Source organism: Laccaria bicolor, genomic scaffold (assembly GCF_000143565.1).
Source record: "Laccaria bicolor S238N-H82 LACBIscaffold_1 genomic scaffold, whole genome shotgun sequence".
NCBI lineage: Eukaryota > Fungi > Basidiomycota > Agaricomycetes > Agaricales > Hydnangiaceae > Laccaria > Laccaria bicolor.
The window spans coordinates 3,516,289-3,541,409 of NW_001889872.1; the positions used below are offsets into that span (position 1 = coordinate 3,516,289).

The window sequence follows — 25,121 nt, forward strand, 5'->3', positions numbered from 1 at the left end:
CCCTCTTGGAGTGATTCATTAAGGTAGTTATACAACTTTGAAACCCATAATGTTATGATGCTCACTTATTGTTCAGTGTGTCATGTTTAGAAATTACTCAGGAGATTCCATTACTATGATAGACGACATAAGGTCGATCGAATTGCGATCCAATTACTAATTAGAGTCTTCGACCCACTTCGCATTCCTTACCTAGCATTACCTCAGTATTTTTACCCGTGGATGGCAGCCGAAACCCAGGACCAGGGAGGTCTTCCAGGGATTTGGTACCACTTTGTCTGTCCGGTAACTTGAAGGCCATATATTAAGGCCGCTACTTGTCGTATTCAAGTTTGACTCTTACTTTGCAGTGTTCAAGCGCAGAAAATCATGGCAGCAATCGAAATCATAGCCTTTGCAAATTTTCGCGAGGCTTCCAACTTGGATGATCTGATTCGAGGTCTACCAAACATCGCAGCGTTCGTGCACCTCAGTGTTTCAGTGCTATCTACGGAAGTTCACTTTGCTCTGCTGCAGTGTCTATTCCGGATTCCAAATTGAAGATGCCACTCAGGGCTATCTCGTCTTCCGCAAGTTGTATTCCATTAATCAATCTATTTATTCAACTTTTTTGTCTCCGGTTCAATAGATTGGAACTCCCTGCAAGACCTGCACTCAGGCCGCGCAACTACTGCTTATGAGACGCTTTTAAAATTATCGGGGGACAGCGTAGTCAACGCCTTCGTCGTTGCCAATCCCAAACCCGCCGAAAACATCCCAATTGTTCTCGGAACTCCCGTATCTGAGTTCGCTGTTGCGAAACTCATATTGGAGGAGAACCGGGATAAATGGGAGGCGTGCTTGAAGGCAACCTTGGATGGCATTAAGATCACGAAGGGAGCTGCGGCCGGAATTCACGCTACCGAGGAGAAGGACGCCAACACTTATGTGTTTGTGATAGGTTGGTCCTCCATCGAGGTATGGTTTTCCGTGTGTTTGTCAGTTGCCACTCTGACTCCCGACCGGCTGCCCACAGGAACACCGCGCGGCTTTCGACCACGCGTACGCCAGCGATATCTATCGCGATACAATCACTCTCACAGATTTCGCCGCCAAACACGCAAGGTTAAAACAACGGTTGTAATTTTCAATGTGTCCATCGCGGTGTCAGTCACGTTCAATGCGAAGATCGTTTTTACCGAGTCATGGCCCCTTCCAAAGTTACCATATTTATTTCGACTTTGTAGTGCCAGCCCGACGCTTTGTCGTTTAGTGAGATCGTAGTCAACGTCATATTTCTGTGTATGCCTGGAAATAAATCAAGAAATACCTAGGTCCCAAATGTCACCGGTCAGAGAAAAGCCTTAGAAGAAGTCAACACCGGAAAAATCGATTTACTATACCAGCCGTCTGTAATCATCATTTCTATGGCGGCAGTAATTTTAGGCAAGAGGGCGTCAGATTTGGGGAAGGCCAGTCCCAAGTTTTACCGAACCTCGAGGCTAACCTGGGGAGAGTCCACGGTGAACAAGCCAAGTATATGATACTACAACTCAGACGCCAAGGATGGGAGATATTCAATAATGTGATTACTGGACAGCGAGCTTTTGTTGTTTCGTCATTTTCAAACTTGAAATTTATCCGAAGTAAAGGGGAAAAGAAAAAGTATTAAGAACTAAGTTGGTGCTCACCGCCATCTGTGCGATAGCATGATTGGATGGTGCAGACCCGGGTCGATGAGGCTTTGTCTCAGCTTTGCTTAACTTTCAGGCTTGTGTGAAGTAGCTTCTAATGGAGTAGTTTCAAGTTTGCGCAATGATGGAAAATTCTATTTCGGGCGTCCTCTCGAGGGAGGAGCAGGTATTAATTAATTGCGTCTATGAAGGAGAGATATAGGAATTTCAGAGTCCGAAAATTGCTAGAGTGCAGCGGGGGGTGTTAGGAAAGGTTTGTATCATGCAATGACCCCTCAATAACCCTCCGAAAGCGCAACCGGCTTTCCCGCAGATCTTTGAAGGGCCTCGATAGCGATGGCAGTCGTCAGGCCTCTATTGGCGATCTTGATGTCAGCCGATCCGTACTTGTAGAACCATCCATCGTTCCATCCACCGTCAATTTGTTGCAACGCCAGGAGTCTCTCCACATCAACCGCCGCATCGAGACCAACTTCGTTGCTGCAGTGTACTCGCATGGCCAATGCGAGCGCATCTCCTGTAGTACCAATGCGTTCTGCGACACGCTCCTTGAACAAAGCTCCAAATTGTCGCCGAACGGAAGGTGATGCGGCGAGAAGCCTTGTCATGAAACTGGAGGGTAGCGGAAGATGTCAGTTGAGGCAAAAATTGGCGTGTTTGAACTCACAAGAGGAAAGTCTCGGCGCCCTCATAGTAGCGAGTGCCTTCGAGGTAAGCACGGTTTTCCAAGACGGAGTAGACCCAATCGAGCGTATCGTCAAGCTCGTGGCCCCGTCCGTTGGAATAGAAAAGCGTGAGGATGTTAACACACACAACGGGGTCCAACCTGGGTCGCCTGTCGTCGAAGTAGACCTGAAGAACGTTGTCGGCGTTGCGGTATTGCAACATCGAATCCATGACTCTCGACTTCGTGGAGGCGTCGATATTTGGGGCAATCGTGAGACCGATTGAAGTGGTATCGAGATCGGATGGAAATTCGTGAGTGGTGAGCTCTCCATGACCTTGGAAGAAGTTGAAAGCGCCGTCGTACGTAATGTACTCAACGAGGGAAGGGTTGCGAGTAGATTCAAGGATCAGAAGCTGTGCAAAATTTTCCCGAATCACTTGGCCAGTGGAAGTGTATGAAAGGTGGCGACCGGCATTGTTGATAAGGAATTGTTTCGCCCTGGAGATGGGGTTACTGCACAAGTTACGAAGGGCCCTTTCAACGTTTTCGAAGGTGTCGTAGAGAATAGTGGTGATGCCGAGGGATCGAGCTGTGACAAGATTCTCAAGCTTGTCATCGACGAAGATGGTGCGTTTTGGATCAGCGCCTGTGACTTTTAGAACGTGGCGGTAGTACCCAAGGTTGGGTTTGCGCTCGCCAGCAGCAGCTGACGTAAAAACACCGTCGAAAATATCCCAATCTGCCCCCTTGGTCCTCAAGACCTCCCAATCAGGTGCCGAAATGTTGGACATGGCGTATACCCTGCGCCCTGGCTTCAGCTCCCTGATCAAGTCCACCATAAATGACCGGCTGGTGAGTGAGTCGCGAGCGCCCTGGAACGCTTGTTTAACTTCCTCTGCTTCAAGTCCGAATTCGCGAGCCACAGTGGCGTAGCTCTCAGCTTCGGAGATCTTTCCCTTCTCGAACTCGAACCATGTAGCCGTTTGAAGAATCTTGTGCAGGGTTTTCGGCGAAATGGTGGTTTTCGTTTCCGCTGACCAGGTAAAAAGAACGTCTCCGATATCAAAGATGAGGGTGTCGTATGCGTGTTGGTTGGCTTTAGCGATAGTCATCCTATGAACGGTTAGTTGAGAGGAGGGCGGGGGATGCGTAGGACTCACTTGTATTCAAGGGCGGTAATTGTAATTTATCCAAAGGCGTCTTTCGTCCCTTTTATATATGAATACTGAGCATTTCTGTGGCATCGAAGGAACGGAAAATTTCCCGGCTGCCTCGATCGTGTTTCGAAGTCTGCTCCAAACCCTGCTCTCGGTCGGTCCCGCTGTAGAGCGGGAGTGACAACATTCCTGCAATTGGGACATTGAAAGGGTAGCCGTCTGAGGATGCACACAGAGATCTGCTCCAAGAGTCACTTGTGCGGTGAAGGAAGAAACAAAGAAAGGTGAGCAATCGGTGATGGCGATCGATATCACGTGATTTATTGAATCCAAGTGCTCATCTTTGCGGATTGTGAAGGGCCATGATTTTCAGGCTTTCGGCTTTATCTCATGTGTGGATTAACCCCAGTTAACTTGAGCAGATCTTTCATTCATTCGCGCCCCAAAGAAACGATTTTTGGGTTTGGTTCTGAGTCGGGCTGCATTGCCTGCAACTTGAGGGCGTTTTCATGGTTAGTCAGGCGCGAATGAGTTACGCTGGCGCTGTTTACCTCGTAATTTATCAGAGATAACTATAGTGAACAAGTACTTAAGTAGAGGAGCAGGAGTTCGCAACTTATTCTTCGTCTGTATGTACTTGTATGTGCGTATGTATTAATATGTGTGTGTATTTACCTTTCTCTAAAGGGTCACAAACAACGTTTGCTCATCTGACAGCCTTGACATCTCCGGAAGTCTTTAGTCCAGACAACCTCACGTCGCACGATTAACCTGCGTCTATCACAAAATTACCACCTCGGTATCCCTACAGTCCCGCCCTCACACGGCCACCGTAACAAAGTTCGCGTTCGCCTGGATTCGAACCTCCAATATCACTCCTCGGAACATTGGGTTTCTGCGACTGTTTTGCCATCGTTCTAAGAGGAAGGAGGTGGGCTGTAGACCCTAGTCGTTCACAGTACGCAATTTTTCCGCTTCAGATCGGTGGCTGACTCTTGTTTCGCGATTCAGTTTCCTTGGATTGGCTGTCGTTGGCCATTCGGTTGCCATGTCCCCTGATCCATCTACTCAAAGGCCCAGACATTTGTCGCTCTTTAACGTCAACTGTTTCGACAAAGCTTTCTCTACATTGCCATTTTTGACAAGACTTCTGATGCGTATTGAGCCCATTTTGTGTCAGGAAGAATGCAGAGCAGATGCACGTCCACTCAGCAATGATATTGTGCGTCGTCACTTCATGCCTGGGAGACTTTAATGAAGTCGACTTCAATGAATACAGGTAGCGACAAGTACCTGAGTCTGTCATGGGGTCTTGAAACTTGGACATGGCAGTTTGGAAATCTGCATTGTCGCCTCTTGATCTGTTCTTCGCTATGCTTTCTCTCGTGGACGCGTCGTGTGTAAACTCTGGAGAATACCCCGCGACATCCAGGTTCTCGACAAGGATAAACCCTCTTGACTCGACCCCCATGACCATCGCTGCTATTCGGTGAGGGGTACGCGGAATCTCCACCAGCCGGGGAGAGCTGCATATTGGATGAACACTCATTGGCATTTGTATTATGTCCCTGTTCAGCGAAGGTAAGCATGTTGATATCCATGAAATCGTTGTAATTATTGATTGGAGTCCGAGCGTGAAGTAATGTTGCTGTGGCCTCTATAGGCGATATGGGGTCGTCATTGCGGTGGGAATACAAACGAGGCATAAGGTCGCTCTCGTTCCAGAACAAAGGCTCCAGTAGGCGAAGATTGGCCGCACTTGCGTCAGGATTAGAAACGGCTGCTTCTCGGGAAAATGCGGTATTCTGGCCACCGAGTTGGTTAAGGAAAGCGTAGGTTGGGTGATTCGGGTGATTCGTCCAATCCATGCTGTCCTGTGAAGGCGAGTCCACTATCGTCGGGTTGCTTGATTCTTTTTGTCAGTCAAAAACGTCTACTCAAAACTAGGACTGACTATGTTGGCTTCTCTTCATGTGTCCAATCCTTCCGACGTCCTTGGATCAATGTTGGAACGTTCTGCTGACATGGAGGCGGAGTCGCGTTAACTAGGGAAGGTGATCGAGACAGCGTGGACGTCGATGCGGATGACGAACAAGTAGATTCTCGCTCGAATTGTCCTGTGCGTTCGATTGTGAGACGACATGCCATGCCATTGCCCCAAGGCTCGACGATCAGAGAGTATTGCGGAAGGCCTGACCACCTTTCATGATCAACGCTGGCTTGAATATCAGGACGAGGGACAAACCTGCCGTCGACGATTCTCCAGCCTTTTCTACCAGACACGCAAGGTGTCGAGAGCCTCCTTGGGGAGAGTGATTGAGGATGACAGTCGTTCCGTCCTGTATAGGCACAGCAAACATCGCTGCTCCTCAATTGGATGGAAATTTCGGGTATTTGATTTCAAATTACCTGGTTATATTGGATGAAGCATTATCCGCAGTTGAGTCAAAGGAACAGCCTGTTGAGTCTGAGCGAGCCCTGGTCGGCTGCTCCGGGACACCCAGTCAATCATTTCAGCTCCCTGATCCACCCCGTTTAGAACGGAGACTGGTTAAAAATTATTATTCGAGACTTACGTGGGGCTATTGATTAATGGACCCAGGTAAATCGCGGGTTCCTGTCACCGACCCTGCTCATACTTCGACTGCCTGGCGCTCAGTCTCGGCGCACTTCAAAGGTTACAGATCTCCTACCATGGTCTTATGCTTGGTGTGGCGAGACCGCGTGTAAGTGTAAAAGGTCCAAACATAACATACTGTATGTTACTTGCCAAGAGACATGCATAGCGCTGAACTTTGAAGCATCTTATAGGGGCTTAACGGCGTCTTCAGAAGTCATCACACTGTGACGTTATGCAACGGATCCGTTGGGTCCAATGAGCCCACATTCGGACATACAAGGATCACAGCACTTATCGTGATCAAGAATGTGAGGTTGTCAAGTTCTCGCGAGGCGCCAGATCGAAAATAAAAATAGCTCAGAAAGAAGGGCTGGGTGTACATTTATATTTTGGTGATACGTGCAATAAAATGAACCCTGCAGACAAATAATGGCGGTGTTTTTTTCAGAATGGAATAGTTGCATTTTCCAAAAGGATGATACAATTGGAAAGCAGTCCGCTACTTAAAAGAGGTGCGCGTCATTCGGGACCTTGATCAATCGAAGTGCTACATATCGCCGGGAAGACTACATCACCATGCATCATGCTTGATTCTCGCCCTTCCACTGGTCGAGCGGGAGACAGTTGCCCTCCACTGCGGTCGCGATCCAGGACAGACTACGGTTTCGGGTTCCGGCGACCTCGGCCTTGTCGACCAACTCGCGGATTTCTCTGATGGCTTCAGCCGAAAGTTCCACTTCGGCGCCATGAGCGTTTTCCTCGATGCGCTCGGTAGTGCGGCAGCCAGGAATTGGAATCCCTACAGCAGCAGCAAGGTGGGTTAGAAGATAAATAAGCTCGGAAACGAAATGGCTGACAAGTGGGGTGCTCCGCAAGGATCCAGGCGAGAGTGACTTGGGGGGGCGTAGCGTTGTTCTTAGCAGCAATTTGGTGCAACTTGTCAACGATCTCGAGGTTCTTGGGGAAGTTTTCTTCGGACCAGCGAGGTAGGATCAGCCGCAAGTCACCCGCGTCAAAGTCAGCCCGGGAGCGGTAGCTAATGGTTGTCTGAGAAACGCTTTCCACAAGTGGCGTAGGACGAACGTACCGGCCAGTGACCAGACCACGAGCGAGGGGGCTGTAGGCGACGACAGATACACCGAGGGCTTCCGCTTCCTGAGCAAAGCTCTTCTGTCCTTCGGTGCCCCTAATTATGAGACGTTAGTCTATTCATTCTGCCATATCTGCGACGACGTACGGCAGCTCTATGTCCAATGTGAACGGAGAGTATTCCATCTGGACGGCAATGATCTTATCACCAAGTCCCTTGACATTCTTGGCTCTTTTCAAAGTCTCGACGCTGCACTCGCTGAGGCCTAGATACTTGATCTGACCTGACTCAACGAACTCGCGCAGGGCTTCCAAGACGATTTCGATAGGCACTTTGGCGTCTACACGATGCTGATAGTAGAGATCGACATAGTCGGTCTTCAGCTGGGAAAGCGAGCGGAGGAAGGCCCTGCGAACGTAGGACGGTTGGGATATCACACCTCTGTTGATGTATTAGCGCCCTCTGTGTAATATGCAGAACAGTTCAATACCGACTTCTCGGGGGGCCCAGTGGGGTCGAAAGCGCCGAATTTGGTGGCCAAAAAGATATCTTTGCGTCGTTTAGTGGATTCGAACCACTTCCCGAGAGTAGCCTCAGCTAACATCGATGGCTTCAGTCAGCCTGTACAATCGATGAGGTGGAGAGGAGTCACGTACATGTACCATAGATATCGGCTGTGTCCCAGAAAGTCATTCCTCTATCGGCGGCGTAGGTCAACGTCTTCAAGATAGTTTCCTCACTGGCAGAGGATTGACCATAGAACGCTCCGATACCTATCGATATTCAAAGCGGTCAACGCGGATGTAGGCACTGAAGTTGGGTGAGCTCACCCATGCATCCAAAACCGAGCTTAGCGACATGAGGTCCATTCTTGCCCAACTGGCGGAGGGGGATTTTGGTAAGGGCTTTGGTTGCAGACATCTTGGACCATTCAATCTAATCCTTCAAACCTTTATACGGCCCCGGGTATCGGCTGACGCTGACGGGCAAAGAAGTGGGTCACTGTCTGTCACTCAGTCGCGTCGGGTGATGAAGTGGGTCAAGAAGGCTTCTTGTGTGTTCTCCATTTTTCGGGTCTACATACCCTACGCCCAATATTAGAATATCCATAACCGTTTGCCAGGACGTCATACCGAGATAAGGATGTACTCAAGTCTTAGCGTCACGTAACGAAAGGCAGTTCACGCCAGGTCCCCGGGACCATTATGTTGACTTAAAGCGGCCATAAGCAGTCTGTAGTCAGCGGTTGATCGCTGCGATTGGTGCTAGCATCTCCGCAGTGTCGACTAGTAGTACGATCGTTTGAACTTCGCGTTGTAAAAGAGAAGTGATAATGTGATCGAGCCGCAGGATGAGTAAAGGGTGACAAGTCCAGTTGACAAATCAATCAATCATATCGCCTACTGGCAATTCTGATCAATTTACGTCTGTGACAAGTAACCTGCACTTTAAAAATGGTCTCCATGGCCATCGAATGCGCTACAAGATATTTTCCATTTTTGTATACCCTTCATTCTTTAATTTAGCTTGTTTTCCGAGGGTCATCGGAGGAGCAGGGAAAATCAACATGTGCAGACAACGGCGCGTCGACCATGTTGTTTCAAGGCAGAACTTGTATACGGAAAAATTGATAGACATACTGAAATTATCTATCTGTCGCAAAAAAAATGATAACGGGCGCAATTGAAGCTCTGCGAGCCAACTCGACAAGCAGAAAATGACTAGGGTGCCAGAGATGGGAATGGGCAAATATTCTCTCGTATAAATACCTCCCGAAACCATCTGAATAAAGTTCGAAGTTGGCGAAAATTTGCCAGTGGGCCCACGGAACCACATAGGCAGACAGATCGACGACCAACGTCCTACACTTCTTCAGTCGTCTTCAAATCAGCTTCTTCAGTCGTCTTCGAATCAGAGGTACCGAAATTTTCCCGAATTCGTTCACCATACGTCCATAGAATGTATAGCCTAAATTCGAAATATAAGTCACTACCCCGTAGGAGCGGAGCAAAACCATACGTTGGGAAGCCTATAACTATAGTCGCGACACCCAAAACCACGGAACCCAGGCCATAACCCAACCCATTGAACATTGCAGGAGCGAAGAGGGGGAACCCAAATCCAGCTAGAGAGCGGAAGAACGTGACAGAGGCCATAGCTAGTCAAAGTAGTATTAGTGGTTTAAATGCTGGGCTGTATGGCAGCGGAAACCGACCAGAAGCGGCTAAAATGGATACGTCAGGCAAATTTGCAACGTAGAATTATCCAGACTAACCGTGAAGCGTAAACGCGTCCGTAACATATGTTTGCATAGGCTGGAAATTGAGATCCGTCCCACCAGCAACCAAGGCGAGACCCTTGGAAGGAAGTGTTAATATTATCTGGTTCCAGGTGAGTAACAAAATCATACGATATCAGTTGCTATCCAAGGTATAGTTGGCCGGGCCGTCCAACCAATGATAAGAATGCCAATTGGCAACAGAAGAGTGCCGAGAGCCATAAAAGCTGGATGAATGCGTCAATATTACTCAGAAGCTTCGAAAAGGAACATATCGCGACATACGTAGACGATACTCTGGGCGACCCACTCCGCCATTACGTTTCTGGAAGTATTTATAGCATACGTCAAGTGTGCGCATATTGATATATGCCCCAGTAATTGCACCTAGGCCATGGGCGATGTAGTGCAAACCAGAGATACCGAGAGATTCGCCCCTGACTTTCTGGAAGATGTCAGGAATGGTCGTTAAAATCAGGTAAACCACTCCGTATCTGTGAGACATCAAACACATGTTGAAGTTATGATTTGATGGTGTAAAAAACAAATACTCAACAGGAAAGTCATGTATAAACCGATGAGTTGAATGATAGGCTCTCTAGCGAAAAGCGTAAACGGCCTGACCATCGCCTTGAAAACAAAGTTTTTCCATCTACAAAAGAATAATTTTAAAAAAAACGGTAATGAACTGGATAAAATTTGGAGATACTTTATCGGCTCAGATTCGTAGATAGTGCGCACAGCGTTCTTGTCGTCCTTTTCTAAACCCAGTTCTTTTCTGACTTTTGCAGCCTTGGCCGAAAGAAGGGTAGGGGCATAGGCTAGATAAACCAATTCACGCCCATGCATGCTTGGAAAGGGATAAAGCTCACATTCATTCAAAAGAAACCAGTACAGGGTAAGGAAAATGGCATCGATGATGCTCGTAGACCAGAACTGAGGATGCAAAGCGATTTCAATTTGAAGCAATTTGATGGCAGCAAAAGAGACTGACGACCCATCTCCAAGAAGATTTGACAGCGATCCAGGCTCCAATGACAGGCCCGACACCCTAAAGAAGGTCACATCACCAAGTGAGAAGGATATAAAAGTCAGAGCGGCGGATGCTAACAGTCCCAAGAACAGCACCGAGGGTGAAGACGCCGTTTGCGAATCCACGCTCTTCGGTATGCCATATATCTGCGAGAACGCCGACGCTAACGGAAAATGGCACGCTACCACCTACTCCAGACAGGAATCGAAAAGCGATTAATTGGGATGTGTTGTTAGCGAAACCACATCCAAGGTTGAAGGCTTAAAACAATGAACACATTGTCAGGATGACGTCGTATGTAGGCTTACCAAGGTACACAATGTTTGCCATGAGGGACACCTTTTTGCGACCGAATATTTCACTCAGAGGACTGGTCATTGTTTGAGTATAAGGGGCGCAATGGAAAGCCAGGCAATTATTTGACTTACCCGAGAATTAAGGGACCGAATGCTGCAAAGTGTCAAAAAAAGGAACGTCCATAGCGAAAAAATGTATCACCGTAGGCAAGAACGAAAATGGAAGTTATCATGTTGATAAGCGCGCCGCTTGTAATGTTGAATTCTTCGGCGATTTGTAGACTGGAAGGGGCGACCATAGTGGACGATAAAGGCGTTAAAAAGGTTAGTGCGGAAACCATCAATGTTGCTATCATCTTTTTCCTGCGAGTCCAGCTGGAAAAAATGATAAAAATTCGTCAGAAAACAAGCTGTGTGGGACCGACGGCTGAATTACCATTTAGGATTGGAGGGATCCGTTGGGCCGTCCCAACCTATGATGATAGGCCCTGACTCAAGTGAGTGTTTTGTCGCCTTCTCCTCCTCTAGATTCTCAGTCGAGGAGTCAGATGTGGCTGGTAAAGTTAATTCTTGGGAGAGGGGGCCCCGAGAGGATCGCCATGACAGAGAGCGTTGAATCGCTTCCGTAGGACTTTGAGTCTGCGCTCCTGTTATGTTTGAGATAGCGGTATGCTGAAACCCAACAGCGCCATCGAATGGTTGAATAGGAACGGCGGGAGACATCCTGGACAGAGTTGAGTCCAGTCTAGCGGGTAAGAGCCTAAAGGCAAGTGCAGATCGTTGCAGTGGCGAACCGAGGAATTTCGAGCTTGAAGTAGGAGAGGCAAGCTTCTCTAGTCCGCTTGGAGAGCATATTATCGTGCTCCTTATTTCTCATGCTCTGAGCACGCTGTCGAACGCGATCAATCCCCAGGCTCCATTCTGGTAGATCCTGGCACTGGCAGTTGCTCTCATGCTCAACATGCTCAGCGTGCCACGCCGGCTCTTACCGGACCCTGATCGGATCACGGGATTGAGCTTGGAACCAACTTCAAACTCTTGTGATGTTCAGCAATTACTAAATTTCCTGTTTCTGACCTATTCCTCTCGAGGCTCATAGGATCGACGTGTTCTGACCTCCACAATTTTTGAAACGAATTTTTACCGCTATGGCCACCTTGCCGTTCTGAACCCCAAATTCACCTCATTGGCGCTGGAGCCTCTGAAAAAGGTCAAGAAGAGCCTGATGACCGTCATGTAATTAAAAGTCGTTGCGGTTCTAACCAAAAAAAATCTATTGAGCAAATGGAGTTTCCAAACGACCGAGAGATAGACTTCTAAATCAAGAACGGGCGAATGACCCCGGACCGAACAAGTATGAAAAGCAGCTCCTTCAGGCGTTTCAAGCCTGGAACTATATTCCTTGAAACATCAATTTATGCCTCGCAGGCACATATGATTCAATGTTTTCTGGAGGGGTGATAACGTATGGAAATACTCGCCCTTCTGTTCTGTTAACATTGTTCTTGCGTCGAAAAGAAGGTCGTAGGCTAAGCAATTTATGTTAAAGCGCTCATACTAAAAAAAAAACTGATAATGACGATATTCAAGTTATCGATAGTGTTATGTAACAAATGCGCGACAATGAACCCATAGATAACATTATTAACGACAGGTTTCACAAGCAGTGATCTGCCCCCTCGACGAATAACTGATCATCAGCACTTTTGGATGAATTCATGCCCACGGCCATCCGATTATGGAGGCAACTTTCTGGACCTCGCGATACCCCAAATTCCGTGGCGATGGCTGCATTATTACTATGACTTTGGGAGAGGATGATGTTGCACCTTCGTTTCGCTTCGCATGTGCGCACCCGAATCCAATGAAATCGATTATTATTCGAAAATTACAAGAACTTGATCCCGCGGGATCATACGGAGAAGCTTAAATTAAGTGCTCTGCTCGCCCTTCCACTCCGCAAGCGGGAGAGAGTTGCCCTCCACACCAGCCAAGAGCCAATCAAGAGCAGGGTTTCTGGAACCAGCAACTTCAGCCTTATCGACCAGTTCGCGAATCTCCTTGATAGCTTCAACGGAAAGCTCGATTTCAGCGCCACGGGCGTTTTCTTCGATGCGCTCAATGGTGCGGCTTCCTGGAATGGGGATCCCTACGGTATCAAGGTCATGAATGCGCATATCAGCAAAGTTGGTTTGGGAGAGGGCTGACAAGTGGGGTGTTCCGCAAGGATCCAGGCAAGAGTGACTTGGGACGGCGTAGCACTGTATTTTTGAGCAATTTGCTTTAGCTTGTCTACGACCTCGAGGTTCTTAGGGAAGTTCTCTTCCGACCAGCGAGGGAGAATCAATCGGAAGTCATCCTGATCAAAATCGGCTCGAGAGCGATACCTATTTATCATCTCAGAAATATTTTGTGATAGATGGCGTAAGACTCGGCATACCGGCCGGTTATCAAACCACGGGCAAGAGGGCTGTAGGCGATGACGGAAATGCCTAGATCTTCGGCCTCCTGCGCAAAGCTCTTCTGACCTTGAGGGCCGCTAAAAACATAGTCAGCTCTTTCATTCACCTATGTTGGGAAAACGCACGGTAATTCTATGTCCAATGTGAATGGAGAGTATTCCATCTGGACGGCGATGACCTTCTCGCCAAGACCCTTAACATTCTTGGCTCTTTTCAGCGTCTCGATGCTGCTCTCGCTCAGACCAAGATATTTTATCTTTCCCGCCTCCACAAACTCGCGGAGGGTTTCCAGGACAACTTCAATGGGGACTTTGGGGTCGACACGATGTTGGTAGTATAGGTCGACGTAGTCGGTCTTCAGCTCAGAAAGCGAGCGAAGGAAGGCCTTACGAATGTAGGATGGCTGAGAGATCGGACCTCTGTTGACGTGTCAGTACTACCGCTGAGCAACAAAAAGTCTGTACACAAACGTGTCGGGAGTGCTGGCGAGGTTGAAGGAGCCAAATTTAGTGGCCAAAAAGATGTCCTTGCGTCTGTTCGTCGTCTCGAACCACTTTCCAAGCGTGGCTTCAGCTATCACCGATAACCTAAGTAAACCTGTACGGTCGATGATGCCGAGAATTACGCACAGTTGCCATAGATATCAGCCGTGTCCCAGAAAGTTAAGCCTCTATCTGCGGCATAGGTCAATGCCTTCAAAATAGTCTCTTCACTTGCGGTTGTTTGACCGTAGAACGCTCCGATACCTTGCAAGAATCAGTACGATAACGTGAGATACTGGTGAGGGTTGAACCCACCCATGGTTCCGAAGCCAAGTTTGGCGACGGTAGGGCCATTTCTGCCCAATTGGCGTTGAGGATAATTGGTAGTTGCAGCCATGTTTTACTGAGACAGTGGACCTATTCCTGGAGCTTAAATACCAAGCACCAGCCGATATACGTCCATGTATGGTAAAAAGCTCCACGGCCAGTGGTCACCGGTCACCAATTGAGTCAAGGCAAACGCGTACACCACTGAGGACACTAATCTCCATATTCTGCATGGTGACCCACTTGAAAGTCCTTTGTGTGACACTGAAAAGCATTCGGTAAGTACCATGGTGGAACCAGAATTAGCAAAGTCCTACGGCAATCAATGCTATGGCAAACGAAAAGCTGCTTCTTCCCGTCATCCGTGTCCAATCGAGATGTCGAAATGTCATGCTACATGAGCGAAGCACCAGATCCTTACTCATTCATATACATATCACTGCGTCCTAGATGGTGTTGTCTGTCGTAATGAGAAGCGCGTCGAAGTTCAAGTTGAGTTCAAGCGTCGTTGGTGCGTCGTTCGATTACTCACGTGAGTTATTGGTGATGTTTGTGCGTGTGACAGTGTGACAAGAATTTTCTCCTCCATCAACTCGCGACGCATTGACCTCGCTCGCACTATCGATTCACATATAATACCAAGCGGCAAACCAGTTCCTGTTAAACAAAACAAAACTGTGTTTGCAAACTGTGGTCGTGAGATTTGAACTTACCACCTTGCACCATTATGACCACTCTATGGCACTCATACGCGTGTGTTACGTGCAACTAGGCAGCCTCTCGACGTGGGTTCTATCGCGATCGACATTCTTGCGTCATACCATGCCTGTAACCCGTCGAGTGTCCGAGCACCCACCAAATCGCCGATTTATGAAAGGCTTGCATGATGCTGCAGCTGATACTGGGCGATCGCAGACAATCATATCTGACTATTCCGCCTTAGTACGCCACACTTGGGAACAAAGACCAGTCAAAAAATAGAAAATGTCTCACTCGGGATGGTGCTCCACTAACTTTAGTATTTACAATATTTCCTCGGCCGTCCTTTCATCTGCAACAAGGATATATCGGGAATTTGAGCTCACTTCAAGTGCGGAGCAAACCCTAGGACAAAATGTTTTGCTCATTGTCTGTGCAATGCATCTGACAGATGCTGAGGTGACAGATCTCTCTACAACCACGGCATGGCCATGGGGTAACCAAACCAAACGCACGCAAAAATCTCAAGTCACAAATGTCTAGATTGTCGAGAAATGGTCGTTCGCCGGGTGGAGTCGGCGGCGGATGGTGGGGCCAGGAGAAGCAAAGACGGAAGGTGCAAATCCTACGCGGAAGGAGACATAGGGCCGTTTTCGAATTCGACCGGAGTGTGTTTCCTTGAAACTGAGACGGTTAAAGATATTGTCGACTAGTACGTTTTTTCTCCCGGTTAATCATGACATAAAAACAATACGGTGAAGAATTGTTCAGATCATCCTGCTCAACACCATCTAGTACGAGAACCTCTGCCAAAATCCATCACCCAACGCAAACGCCCTTCAGTAAAGGCGAGGAACTCGCACTGTCACGTCTACAAAAGGATCAACCCAATGTCGGAGCAAGGAGATACAGGACTTGTTTAGGGGTCAATACCAGCCGTATTACGTTGTTGATGGTTCTGCTGACCCAGGGGTGACTTTTCGCCATCATAAAAAAAAAAACAGCAGATCTCAAACGTGCAACAAATTTGGTAAATCTGTTAAAGATTTTAGGAGTTGACGTTTGAGTTAGGTACAAGTTAGGTATCTGCAATCGGTGCTGTGAACCACCGGCCAGAACAGCGTTAAGAACCAGCTATGTACCTAATGGTAGGCACCATAAAAGATTTGACTGGATAGGCAACGCTGGAGAGGTGGCTAGTGCCTCCCAGCATATACCTAGCTAATCGGGTAGGATAGAGGTGGTGTCATGTGATGCATATCGACAGTATGCAGGAGTGCGGATTCCGGTCCCCAAAGCTTTCTTTAGGAAGCACGAAATTGATATTCAAATTGACAATTCTTCAAAAATTCAGCCCCTTTATGGCTTCCTGCTGACCTAATGCGGATTCTCATCCACAGCGCCTTAAACTTGTCTGGAATAGATGAAATAATATACAAAAGCCCCCGTTCACCTATGCTTCGAGAGAAGAACAAATTATTACTGTATCGTCAAGCAGGTTGTCCTTCTAAAAAGCTTAAGAGCCTTCGGACCGTTCATTCAATAGTACTTTCCGCTCCACCGTCTGTCTGAGCGAAAACAAGAGATTGTAACCCTTCATTCCGACTGCATTCTTCCTCGAAGGGCAGATAATAAGCTTCTCGCAAGTTGAGAATGAGGCGACAACCTAACATCCTTGAAAAGAATTGAGACAAGCCAGCCGCCACAGGAGTTGAATAACTCTGTAAAGGATGAGAGTCAAGATATCAAAAAAGGAAGTCTCATTCATGCCTTACCAGTGGTCTGAACCAGCCCAACACATTTGAGGCTCCAACTATCAAAGCTCTAAATAAAAAAGTCAGTAGTAGTCATGAAGATAATTATTCCTTACATGACAGGATACAATATACTGTCACGGAGAAGAATAAAATGCAATGGGAATCGATTGGATGAGGGGAGCGATCTTGATTCCTTAAAAAATTGCATTCCAGCCCGTAGTCCAAGTAGGAGGATGATCGACTCATAACCAAATATTGGAATCCAAGATATATAAAACCAGTTTGTGTTATGCGACACGCACACGTGAATGCCCGGGTGAGGTTCAGTGTTGACTGCATTGAGATGGGACATGAGTGAACGATCTTACTTCACAAACAAAGTAGAACCCACCGTTGATGCGGTGAAGGTACAATAAATCGATTACTACCATTGAAAGAATCTCAGTCGCAAACGCGACAGCCGCCAGGAATATAACTCGTTTTGACTGTTTGTACATTGTAAAGATGCGATATTGCATTATAGCTGGATTGGGGGGGAGTTTTGTCAGTTTATAGCTATAATGGTGTTAACGTTCTTGCACCGAACCTTGCATCGACCAAATTATGACATGACTTGCCCATCCTTCTATTTGGGCAACTAGAAATCTGCGTGGCGTGCGTGCCACTTGCGTGCTAATTTTCACGCATGTCACGCAACTTGCACGCTTGCCACGCAAGTGTCACGCAGATGATGGTGCACGCGTGTACCATCCTGGCAATATTCTGTGCCAATGTAATGAAAAATAGACTGTTGTGTGTAGATTAAAGCACCAACTATATCACTATACTACAATAAGGACAGTCAGAAGATAACTTTCCAACGGAGGTCTAAATTCATCCGTTTCCCACGCCACTCAAGGGCGATTAAACTCTGCCGAAAGTGAGCGCGACGCCCGAAAGCACACTGCACAATGAGTAAATCTGGCGTACATAGAATAACGATGGAATATAATGGTTTTTGTTATTTAATTAAAGCGGGCAAAGTAATGATGTAATGTTTCCCACCTTCGGGGAACATTACATCATTAAGATTTGACGGCTCTATATTCATGCAAATGACCTCCACACTAATAGCCCCTTTCTCTGAAAACAATTTAAATGTGTAGAACTAAAGAAAGGCTTCTTACCCATCCCAATTTTTTTGAGAAATAATGACAGGAACATCCTCTAATAAGTCTGACAAAATAACGATGTGAAGACAAGATTAGCTTTTAGGTTAGCTAGCTTCATAGCTTTATTTTCCTTCGTATACACATTATTTTAGTAGCCTGGCGTTGAACGGCTTTTTATAATATGTCATAGAAAAATATGAGACATAATGATGCAATCATGTAAAAAATTCCCCTTTTTCTGGCAGAGAAAAACCATCTTGACATCATTGAATTCAATCCTTCTGAATTACTTTGTCATTCCCATATGGCGTCAATCAATTAAGTTTAAACATTGTAATAGCAACTTTCTGTACCGAATCAGTGATGCACGGAGCAGTCACGCATGCTCAGGACCTTGACACGCATCACCAGGCAGATGCGTGCATGTGCTCACGCATCAGCATGTGTCAGCACGCATCAGCACGTTACTGATCCCTGAAGCTCACGCTCATCCACGCATCTGCACGCTCGTCCACGCACCAGCACGCGTCTGCACGCACTAGCACGTGTCTGCACGCACTAGCACGTGTCTGCACGCACTAGCATACTACTATCACGCTAACACGCACTTGTGAACGCCCATGCACGCTACCCATTTATATTAATAAATACTGGGTCTTTGGACGATGCATCAAGCCACAATTTAGAGTTAGGTTCCGTTCAATGGAAAGTGATCGATGCTCAGCGGGTCAACAAATATCATCCTGATTCTTCCTTGCTTTCTCCTTCATCTAAAGGCAAAATTCTCAGACGATGGTGAGTCCCCTGACATTAAACCAGTTTCAGATTCTAAATATTTCATGTAGGACTTTCTCAGACATGTTTTTCGGTACTTTGGACCGCCAGAACCAGATGAAGCACAATCTAAAAGGGCTGTTTCGACTGTGAAAAAATTTCAGGACCTAATACCTGTATATAGCATGGATGGTACGTCGGAGTCATGCAATATCAAATATTTTCTAATTAGTCGGACTGTGTTAGGCCGTCTATTGAGGTACATTGAAGGAGGTATTGGAGAGGAAAAGGTCGCATCACCCAACAAGGCAGCCCGTGCGTCACCGCTCATTGGAATCATGGATTTGGACTGATTTTGAATTACATCTAGAAGCTATCCCTATCTCCCGCAATAAACATGCTTTGCAGTCTGTATCAAAAGACGATGTCTTTTACAAGCGTACCTCAGACGGGAATTATGTACCAGTCACTTCCCCACCTTTAAAATCCTCGTCTCTCCCCACTCTACACAAAAGCGATCCCTCTGATTCGCTTTATATTGACACCGGGGAATGGGACGGTTGGCCCAATGGAAACTTCAAGCGCGACTTTACACCTGCGGAGATTGAAGCAACAGGAAATCTCCGTGTGCATTGGGCCGTTCGAGTTAACGGAGGTGATCGAAAAGGAAATGAGCACACTGAAAACTGGGAGGGAGGGAAGAAATCCTCAAGACGCTGCCTTGGGGTCATTGAGTGTGACAATCCACTTTGCAAAACACTCATCCGACCCCACACAGCAGCTCAAGGAATTAACAAGCAGTTAACCGAACCATGTCAATGTGGGGCTGAGCTCTCTCATCGCAGGTGCAACATAATTTCTTACCTCTGGCGATGGTCGGATGGCGTTCATTACGAAAATGGTGGCTTTCATACGCACCGTCGACCGACTCATATTCTGCACCTCCTTCCCAAGGAACAGCGACGATTTGAAGAAATGGTCAAGGCGTATCCAAAATCAGGACCACTTCAACTAATCGTTGGAGTTCCAGGACTCGATGGGCCTGGTGAATCCATCGCAGATATCTCAGATGTGTTTTTGAATGCTCACCGTGTCAGCAAAGAGCGTTCAAAACTCAAGAAGGGTCATGTCCAGGGCGCCGACGCTTTGTTAGCTTCATTTTCCAAGTTCGCTAACGAGCATCCAAACTTTGTTATCCATTCCACTCTCAGCGAAGAGGTGGTCATATCGGTCCAGACAAATTTTATGCGATCACAAATGGTCAAGAATCAGCGTTTGGAGGGTTCAGTCAATGGAATGGTGAATGACGCTACTCATGACTTTTGGAAGGAGCGAACCTCCCTCCTTGTTGTTTCTTCGACTTATTGCTCAACACTCTTATGCTGGGTTCCTGGAGTGTTATCCTACTCAAACGGCGCTAGTGCCATCCACTTCGAGCACCACTTCCTTGCAGTTATTATGAGCATTGCTCATGAGGCAGAAGCACGAGGGATTCCCATAACGGATGATCTCTTCGCGGGGGTATGTCATCATGTTTTATTCCACCAACTTTTCCCTCATTGAATTGTTAATTTGTCAGGTCATGGACTTCAGTGAGGCAGAGCGTAGCGGATTCATCCGAGGCTTCGTTGTCTTCTGGATGGCTCGACCTGATAATACACGAAATCGGCAGGAGCTTCAGGTGGCTGCAGAGCATCTCCTGAAAGGATGTAGAGAACATTACTGTGCTGGTGTTACGCGTGTCAGCCGCATCTCTGGCGTCATTTCACCTGCAATGGCAGACGCGTTTATCACGCGTGCATTGGGCCTCTTAACACTTCCGACCTCAGCAGAATTCACTTCACAGGCTTTGCTCCTGGTACGCGATTTCCCTAAGCTTGCTTCCTGGATGGAATGGTGGACACGGCCGGCTCATGCGTCTATGCTCTTCGAGTCTGAGAGAAAAATGGATATCGATCTTTGGGATTCTCTGCCAGCTGACAATAACGCAGAAGAAGCAATGCATTGGAAGCTTTACAGTGCCTGCGGCCGTAATCATGAATTTTTGGAAGGGATGTACTCCTTACATGCTGTTGCTGTATATTATGAACGCCTTCATGATGGAGCAACTCGTGAGTTCCTTTTTTATTGTCTCTTAAATGTATTCTAATGCAGATAAATCAATAGAAGGGAAGCCAATCCGCTATGGCAAAGCAGAGCCATGGAAGATTGTCAAGGAGAATATTGGTCGAACAAAACCCACATGCTCCAGAAAACTTGCAGATAAAAAGCGCAAAAAGAACGACGGACACCCACCAGACACGAACAAGGAACTCTTGGGCACAAATGCGAAGCAAAAGCAATTGACATTGAAAAGCTTCACAAAAAAGGAAGCAGAGCCGAAGAAACCAAAGCTGAAGAAACCAGACCCAAAGATAGCAGAGTCTCCGGCTACCAGTCCTGCTGTTCAAGACCTGCCGAGCTATCCCTGGTTCAAAAATTCTTGCTGGCTCGACTGTTCATTGCAACTTCTCTATACCACCATGCGCTGTTCAATCGACGAATTCAAGACGATTTATAATGCACTTCCAGAAAACTCCGCAATACGTCCTGTATTTTCTCATTTGTTGGAGCGGTACAATCGACGAGGCTGAAAAGACTACATCGACATTCCTCCGCCGTCAACGGGACTCTCTACGTACCCACCTCAAGAAAAAGAAGGTTATGGAGACTGTCAGTGGATTTGAATCACTTTTTGTATGTATCATCACTTTTTCTACGTATCATTGCCATATTTACCTGAGACTGATTAATTTCTTTTTAGGCCTGGTTTGCAGAGCTGGTCAAACTGGAGGAAGTGCATTCATCCTATCGTCCAGTTTCCGCTTTCGAAACACTTTTCATCGAGATTCACTACTGCACGGGATCGTCCAGTATTGGTGGTCCTCATGTTGAGATTTCTCACCACCCTCAACGACGACGAATCCAACAGCTGACACCGCATGACTTCGAACAGTTTCAGGGAGATTTTTCCTTGTATTTTGCGGATTGGGTCTCTCTAGACAAAGAGCGAGTTCCAGCAACTAGTTGCTGGCGTGTCAAGGAGACTGTACCTCTTTGTCTTGGTGCCAGAGAAGATATTCGTTATCTGCTTACTTCTCTCCCGCTTCTTTTCACTATGGAAGTTGGTGACGAGCATCCATCCGAGACCATGGCTCAGGAATGGGATTTTCCTTCGACGCTGCTTCCTCATACCCAATCTGCGGCAAATTCTCATGGACTTGTTTATGATCTCATGGGACTAGCCTTGACCAACGAAGATGGCAATCATTTTATTGCTCGGTATGCCTCGGACAACAAGAAGTTCATCTATACGTATGATGATTTGACGAATAATGGCCACCCAATCAGAGACAAACCTGCCACCTTCGATACTCATGTGGCCGGAAAGCATGTTGACCTACCTCAAGATTTTGTGGTCTATCAGGCTTTTTATTGGCTTCGCGGAGGAGCTGTTGCACAGGATTTATTCTTTCAAGTTCGAACAGCTGCCCTTGCCAAGAAATTCGATTTGCGATTCTCGACAAATAATCTTGACAGGCTCTTTTCGATGACCTACCACTCGGACCAATTTGTCGAGCTTGAGAGCAACAAGCGCACCTGGCTTTTGAACCCTTTTAGATCGCGCACCCTCGAGTATGTTTCTCGCGACGCACCAGCTGACATTACCGTGGAATCTCTGTCTCCAGAGCCCGAGGAAGGTGTAATCTCCCAACCTGGATCACCGACTACTCCACCTAGCCCTCTGTCTTCTCTCCCAGATTCAGAATTTGAGTTGAACTGCCGATGTGGGATCATCGGTAATGGTAACATTCTTTATCGCCATGAGCATGGGGTGGCTATCCAATGCGATCAATGTCGTGATTGGTCTCATATTGCGTGCCAGCGCGATGGGAGAGCCAGTAACCTTGCACCAGATGCCCCGTTTATCTGTGATTCGTGTGATTTGTCGCACCATTTTCCCTTGTCAAGGAAGTCTAAACGAAAGTAAGGATTTAAATTGTCTGTATTAGTGTTCGAGTTGACAAAAAAATTACAGGGAGCTCGAGGCACGTCTTGCATTGAATAAACCACTCGAGTTACGATTACGGTCAGACCTCGATATTCTCCACTATGAACGGTACTTAAATTTGTTTATTAGAGCGGGGAGAGGCGCGCTAGCGAGACGTGAGCAGTTTTGGTATCCGGTGCACCTCATTCAGGCAGTGCAACACGGTTGGAGGGTGCATTGGTGGAGGGAAAATCAATTTCTTGACAAGGATGAGCCTGCAGCTGGTGGATTTTCTGTTGTGAATACCAAGGACATCGTCGATTCATTGTGGAATGACCGATTGGCAAGACGAGCAATACGGGTGAGCAACACCATTGGTTTAATAGGATAATGGACTCACCCACATTTTTAGCTCGGAAAATGGAAACATGCCCAGGACGTCGAAACCTCAGAAGACATTCTCGCGGATCCATCTGAAATACCATACAGCGAGGAGATCAACAAAATCCTCTCGCCATCCAAAAAGCTTCTGAAGAATTTACTCACATGCTACGGTCCGGACGACCTGAAGAGTGAAACCATCCCGGCAAGAGATTGGTTAGAAAATGGCAAAAAGCCTCTTCAAACGAGCTTGGTTCCGTATTGCGGAGCTCTTTCTATCGTCGAGAGAGCCCAGATCGCAAACTGGTTTCTGTGTCACATCAGCAAAAATGCAGAGACCTGGCTTGGGCGCTTACCGCTGGCTCATGCATTCACCCTTTACACCGCAGAACATATCAAAAATGAACCGAAGTTTAAGGTTTTCACACAGCCAGAAATCATTAACGAGGCTTGGAGGATCCAATTTACAAGTATCCCTTCAGTCTTGTTCGACATTGATGTTGAACGCGAGGCCTTGGAGAATCTGGAGACCGAGATGTTTGAGGTTTCGAGAGCTGCGGGGATCGCGAGTTATTATCAATGGGGCTTGGACGCAGGACATCACCAAGATTGGGATCCGTATGCAAGGATGGAAGACTTGAATCATCAGGATTGTCCCGGAGATGATGATGATCTTCAGGTAAGTGAAACCCACTATGTTTGAGGTGACTCACATGACATCAAATAGTTTGGACCCGATTACATTCACCGCGAAGAGAAAATACAACTGACGGAAAAGAAATCGCGTCCCAAACCACGCCCCAAGATGATCAAGAAGACCATGCCCTATGTTCAGCACATGGCTGTAAACAATTGAGTATCCTACAGGAGGGCCACACCGGTGTAGTACGTTATGAAACAGTAAGATACTTGACTGTTTTTATTATGCACGCACCTCCTAAACCATACACGCACCCTATATATTATGCACGCGCGCCTGGGTGCACGCTAGGAGCATGCACGCACATCCTCTGTCAGTGCACGCAGCCCCTCCCTGCACGCTAGACCCTTGCACGCACCTACACGCACGCCACGCTCGTGCCACGCAGATTTTCCTGTGCCCCTTCTATTTTTGGTGCGGGACTACCTGAAATTTTACCGATTCCATAGCTTCATCACAGTCAAGTAAAAGGATAAATTATACCTACATCTAAAGCAATAATTGCATTGAGTCAAAATCAGTCAACGTGTGGAGGAGGGACTCACTCCTAATTTCAACAGACGCGCTTGATGAGTCAAAGTCAAGAAACGAAGGAGATTCACTGTGAACTAACGCCATTCTTTTCCGCAGAGGAAGGTCCGAGGATCAGATCTTCGATGGAATTGTGATTAGATTGAAGAATTCCCCTGAGCGAAAATATTCCACACCACTTGTAAGATATCTGTGATACCCCGTGAACAAGCGTAGCGGCAATGCAGAATTTGTGCGCACAGTGGAAGTGCTTCGCCGAAGTATCGGTTCTGGCACGCAACCGCAGATGAGACTACATAATACGCGGCGCCGGAATGTGAATGACGTACAATGATAAAGAGGACGGTTACGAATGTCCATTTTTTCTTCTACAACCATGATTAGCGACGGGTCTCGAGCGTGGATTTCAGTCCTACCCAGATGAGCTCGACCTAACATGAATGAGATAAGATATTGTCAGCAACGGTAGCCATAGTACTGACTTCCAAGTCAAAGGTGGTGACTGCCAAGAGAGTAAGTCATCGTTTGGCAGCAAAATCCTCGAAAAACTGACAGTGATCATAAAAAACCGCAATCGTAACTGCGACTGGGTTGGAACAACGATAAGCAAAAGAGCCGATACATTGATGATGGTCAACATGCCTTGAACATATGCTATGCATTGCATTTCATGAAGAAGCTTGTCGATTGGCTTGGATTCGTCCATCTTGACGCGAAGGCAAAGGGGATGAGAAAAGACATTGATGGTGGCAGTCAAGCCTCTTTTTCAAGGAGCGCCATTCAAGGCGTCAAACGTCCTAACGATCCGAATAACTATGACGGGGATGAGATGTTTGGGCAGAGTCTAACTTAATAAAGTGGTTTTGTTTCGTGGAGGAGATTGTGGCAGTATTCAAACGGCCCCGTTGACGCTGACAGTTGATAAGTATGACCAACATAGAGTATCAAGAAGGGACTAAATGCGGCAAGTATAATCACCCATAAGTTGTGGTGTTACACATATGTGTACGCAC

At 47.1% G+C, this 25,121-nt stretch overlaps 8 protein-coding genes across 8 annotated transcripts; 2 read left to right on the forward strand and 6 right to left on the reverse strand.

Annotated features, from left to right (window-relative positions):
- Positions 1-369: 369 nt before the first annotated feature.
- On the forward strand, positions 370-1,123 carry LACBIDRAFT_321457 (uncharacterized protein; the record flags this gene model as incomplete). Its single annotated transcript, XM_001873719.1, has 3 exons — positions 370-472; positions 629-969; positions 1,016-1,123. 3 exons carry the CDS (start codon positions 370-372, stop codon positions 1,121-1,123), a joined length of 552 nt encoding a protein of 183 aa, XP_001873754.1.
- Positions 1,124-1,948: 825 nt separating this feature from the next.
- LACBIDRAFT_243087 (uncharacterized protein) lies at positions 1,949-3,131 on the reverse strand (the record flags this gene model as incomplete). Its single annotated transcript, XM_001874367.1, has 2 exons — positions 1,949-2,285; positions 2,341-3,131. 2 exons carry the CDS (start codon positions 3,129-3,131, stop codon positions 1,949-1,951), a joined length of 1,128 nt encoding a protein of 375 aa, XP_001874402.1.
- Positions 3,132-3,928: 797 nt separating this feature from the next.
- LACBIDRAFT_321459 (uncharacterized protein) lies at positions 3,929-5,857 on the reverse strand (the record flags this gene model as incomplete). The annotated part of the gene is given in 6 exon segments (XM_001874368.1): positions 3,929-4,048; positions 4,321-4,433; positions 4,491-5,023; positions 5,043-5,402; positions 5,452-5,689; positions 5,743-5,857. 6 exon segments carry the CDS (start codon positions 5,855-5,857, stop codon positions 3,929-3,931), a joined length of 1,479 nt encoding a protein of 492 aa, XP_001874403.1.
- A 625-nt stretch (positions 5,858-6,482) lies between these two features.
- LACBIDRAFT_187046 (uncharacterized protein) lies at positions 6,483-8,128 on the reverse strand (the record flags this gene model as incomplete). The annotated part of the gene is made up of 7 exons (XM_001874369.1): positions 6,483-6,916; positions 6,975-7,153; positions 7,205-7,284; positions 7,348-7,648; positions 7,702-7,804; positions 7,864-7,980; positions 8,038-8,128. 7 exons carry the CDS (start codon positions 8,126-8,128, stop codon positions 6,699-6,701), a joined length of 1,089 nt encoding a protein of 362 aa, XP_001874404.1. The 3' UTR covers positions 6,483-6,698.
- Positions 8,129-12,745: 4,617 nt separating this feature from the next.
- On the reverse strand, positions 12,746-14,155 carry LACBIDRAFT_227919 (uncharacterized protein; the record flags this gene model as incomplete). The annotated part of the gene is made up of 7 exons (XM_001874370.1): positions 12,746-12,963; positions 13,023-13,201; positions 13,255-13,337; positions 13,398-13,661; positions 13,728-13,849; positions 13,906-14,022; positions 14,074-14,155. The coding sequence occupies 7 exons, from the start codon at positions 14,153-14,155 to the stop codon at positions 12,746-12,748; spliced, it is 1,065 nt and encodes a 354-aa protein (XP_001874405.1).
- A 2,164-nt stretch (positions 14,156-16,319) lies between these two features.
- LACBIDRAFT_302044 (uncharacterized protein) lies at positions 16,320-16,972 on the reverse strand (the record flags this gene model as incomplete). The annotated part of the gene is made up of 4 exons (XM_001874371.1): positions 16,320-16,505; positions 16,560-16,608; positions 16,655-16,874; positions 16,933-16,972. The coding sequence occupies 4 exons, from the start codon at positions 16,970-16,972 to the stop codon at positions 16,320-16,322; spliced, it is 495 nt and encodes a 164-aa protein (XP_001874406.1).
- Positions 16,973-18,484: 1,512 nt separating this feature from the next.
- LACBIDRAFT_321463 (uncharacterized protein) lies at positions 18,485-23,733 on the forward strand (the record flags this gene model as incomplete). Its single annotated transcript, XM_001873720.1, has 13 exons — positions 18,485-18,487; positions 18,538-18,615; positions 18,651-18,658; positions 18,699-18,781; positions 18,837-19,987; positions 20,046-20,577; positions 20,621-20,936; positions 21,079-21,202; positions 21,270-22,492; positions 22,545-22,625; positions 22,647-22,857; positions 22,909-23,556; positions 23,605-23,733. 13 exons carry the CDS (start codon positions 18,485-18,487, stop codon positions 23,731-23,733), a joined length of 4,587 nt encoding a protein of 1,528 aa, XP_001873755.1.
- Positions 23,734-24,222: 489 nt separating this feature from the next.
- Positions 24,223-24,486, reverse strand: LACBIDRAFT_302047 (uncharacterized protein; the record flags this gene model as incomplete). Its single annotated transcript, XM_001874372.1, has 1 exon — positions 24,223-24,486. One exon carries the CDS (start codon positions 24,484-24,486, stop codon positions 24,223-24,225), a length of 264 nt encoding a protein of 87 aa, XP_001874407.1.
- Positions 24,487-25,121: the final 635 nt, after the last annotated feature.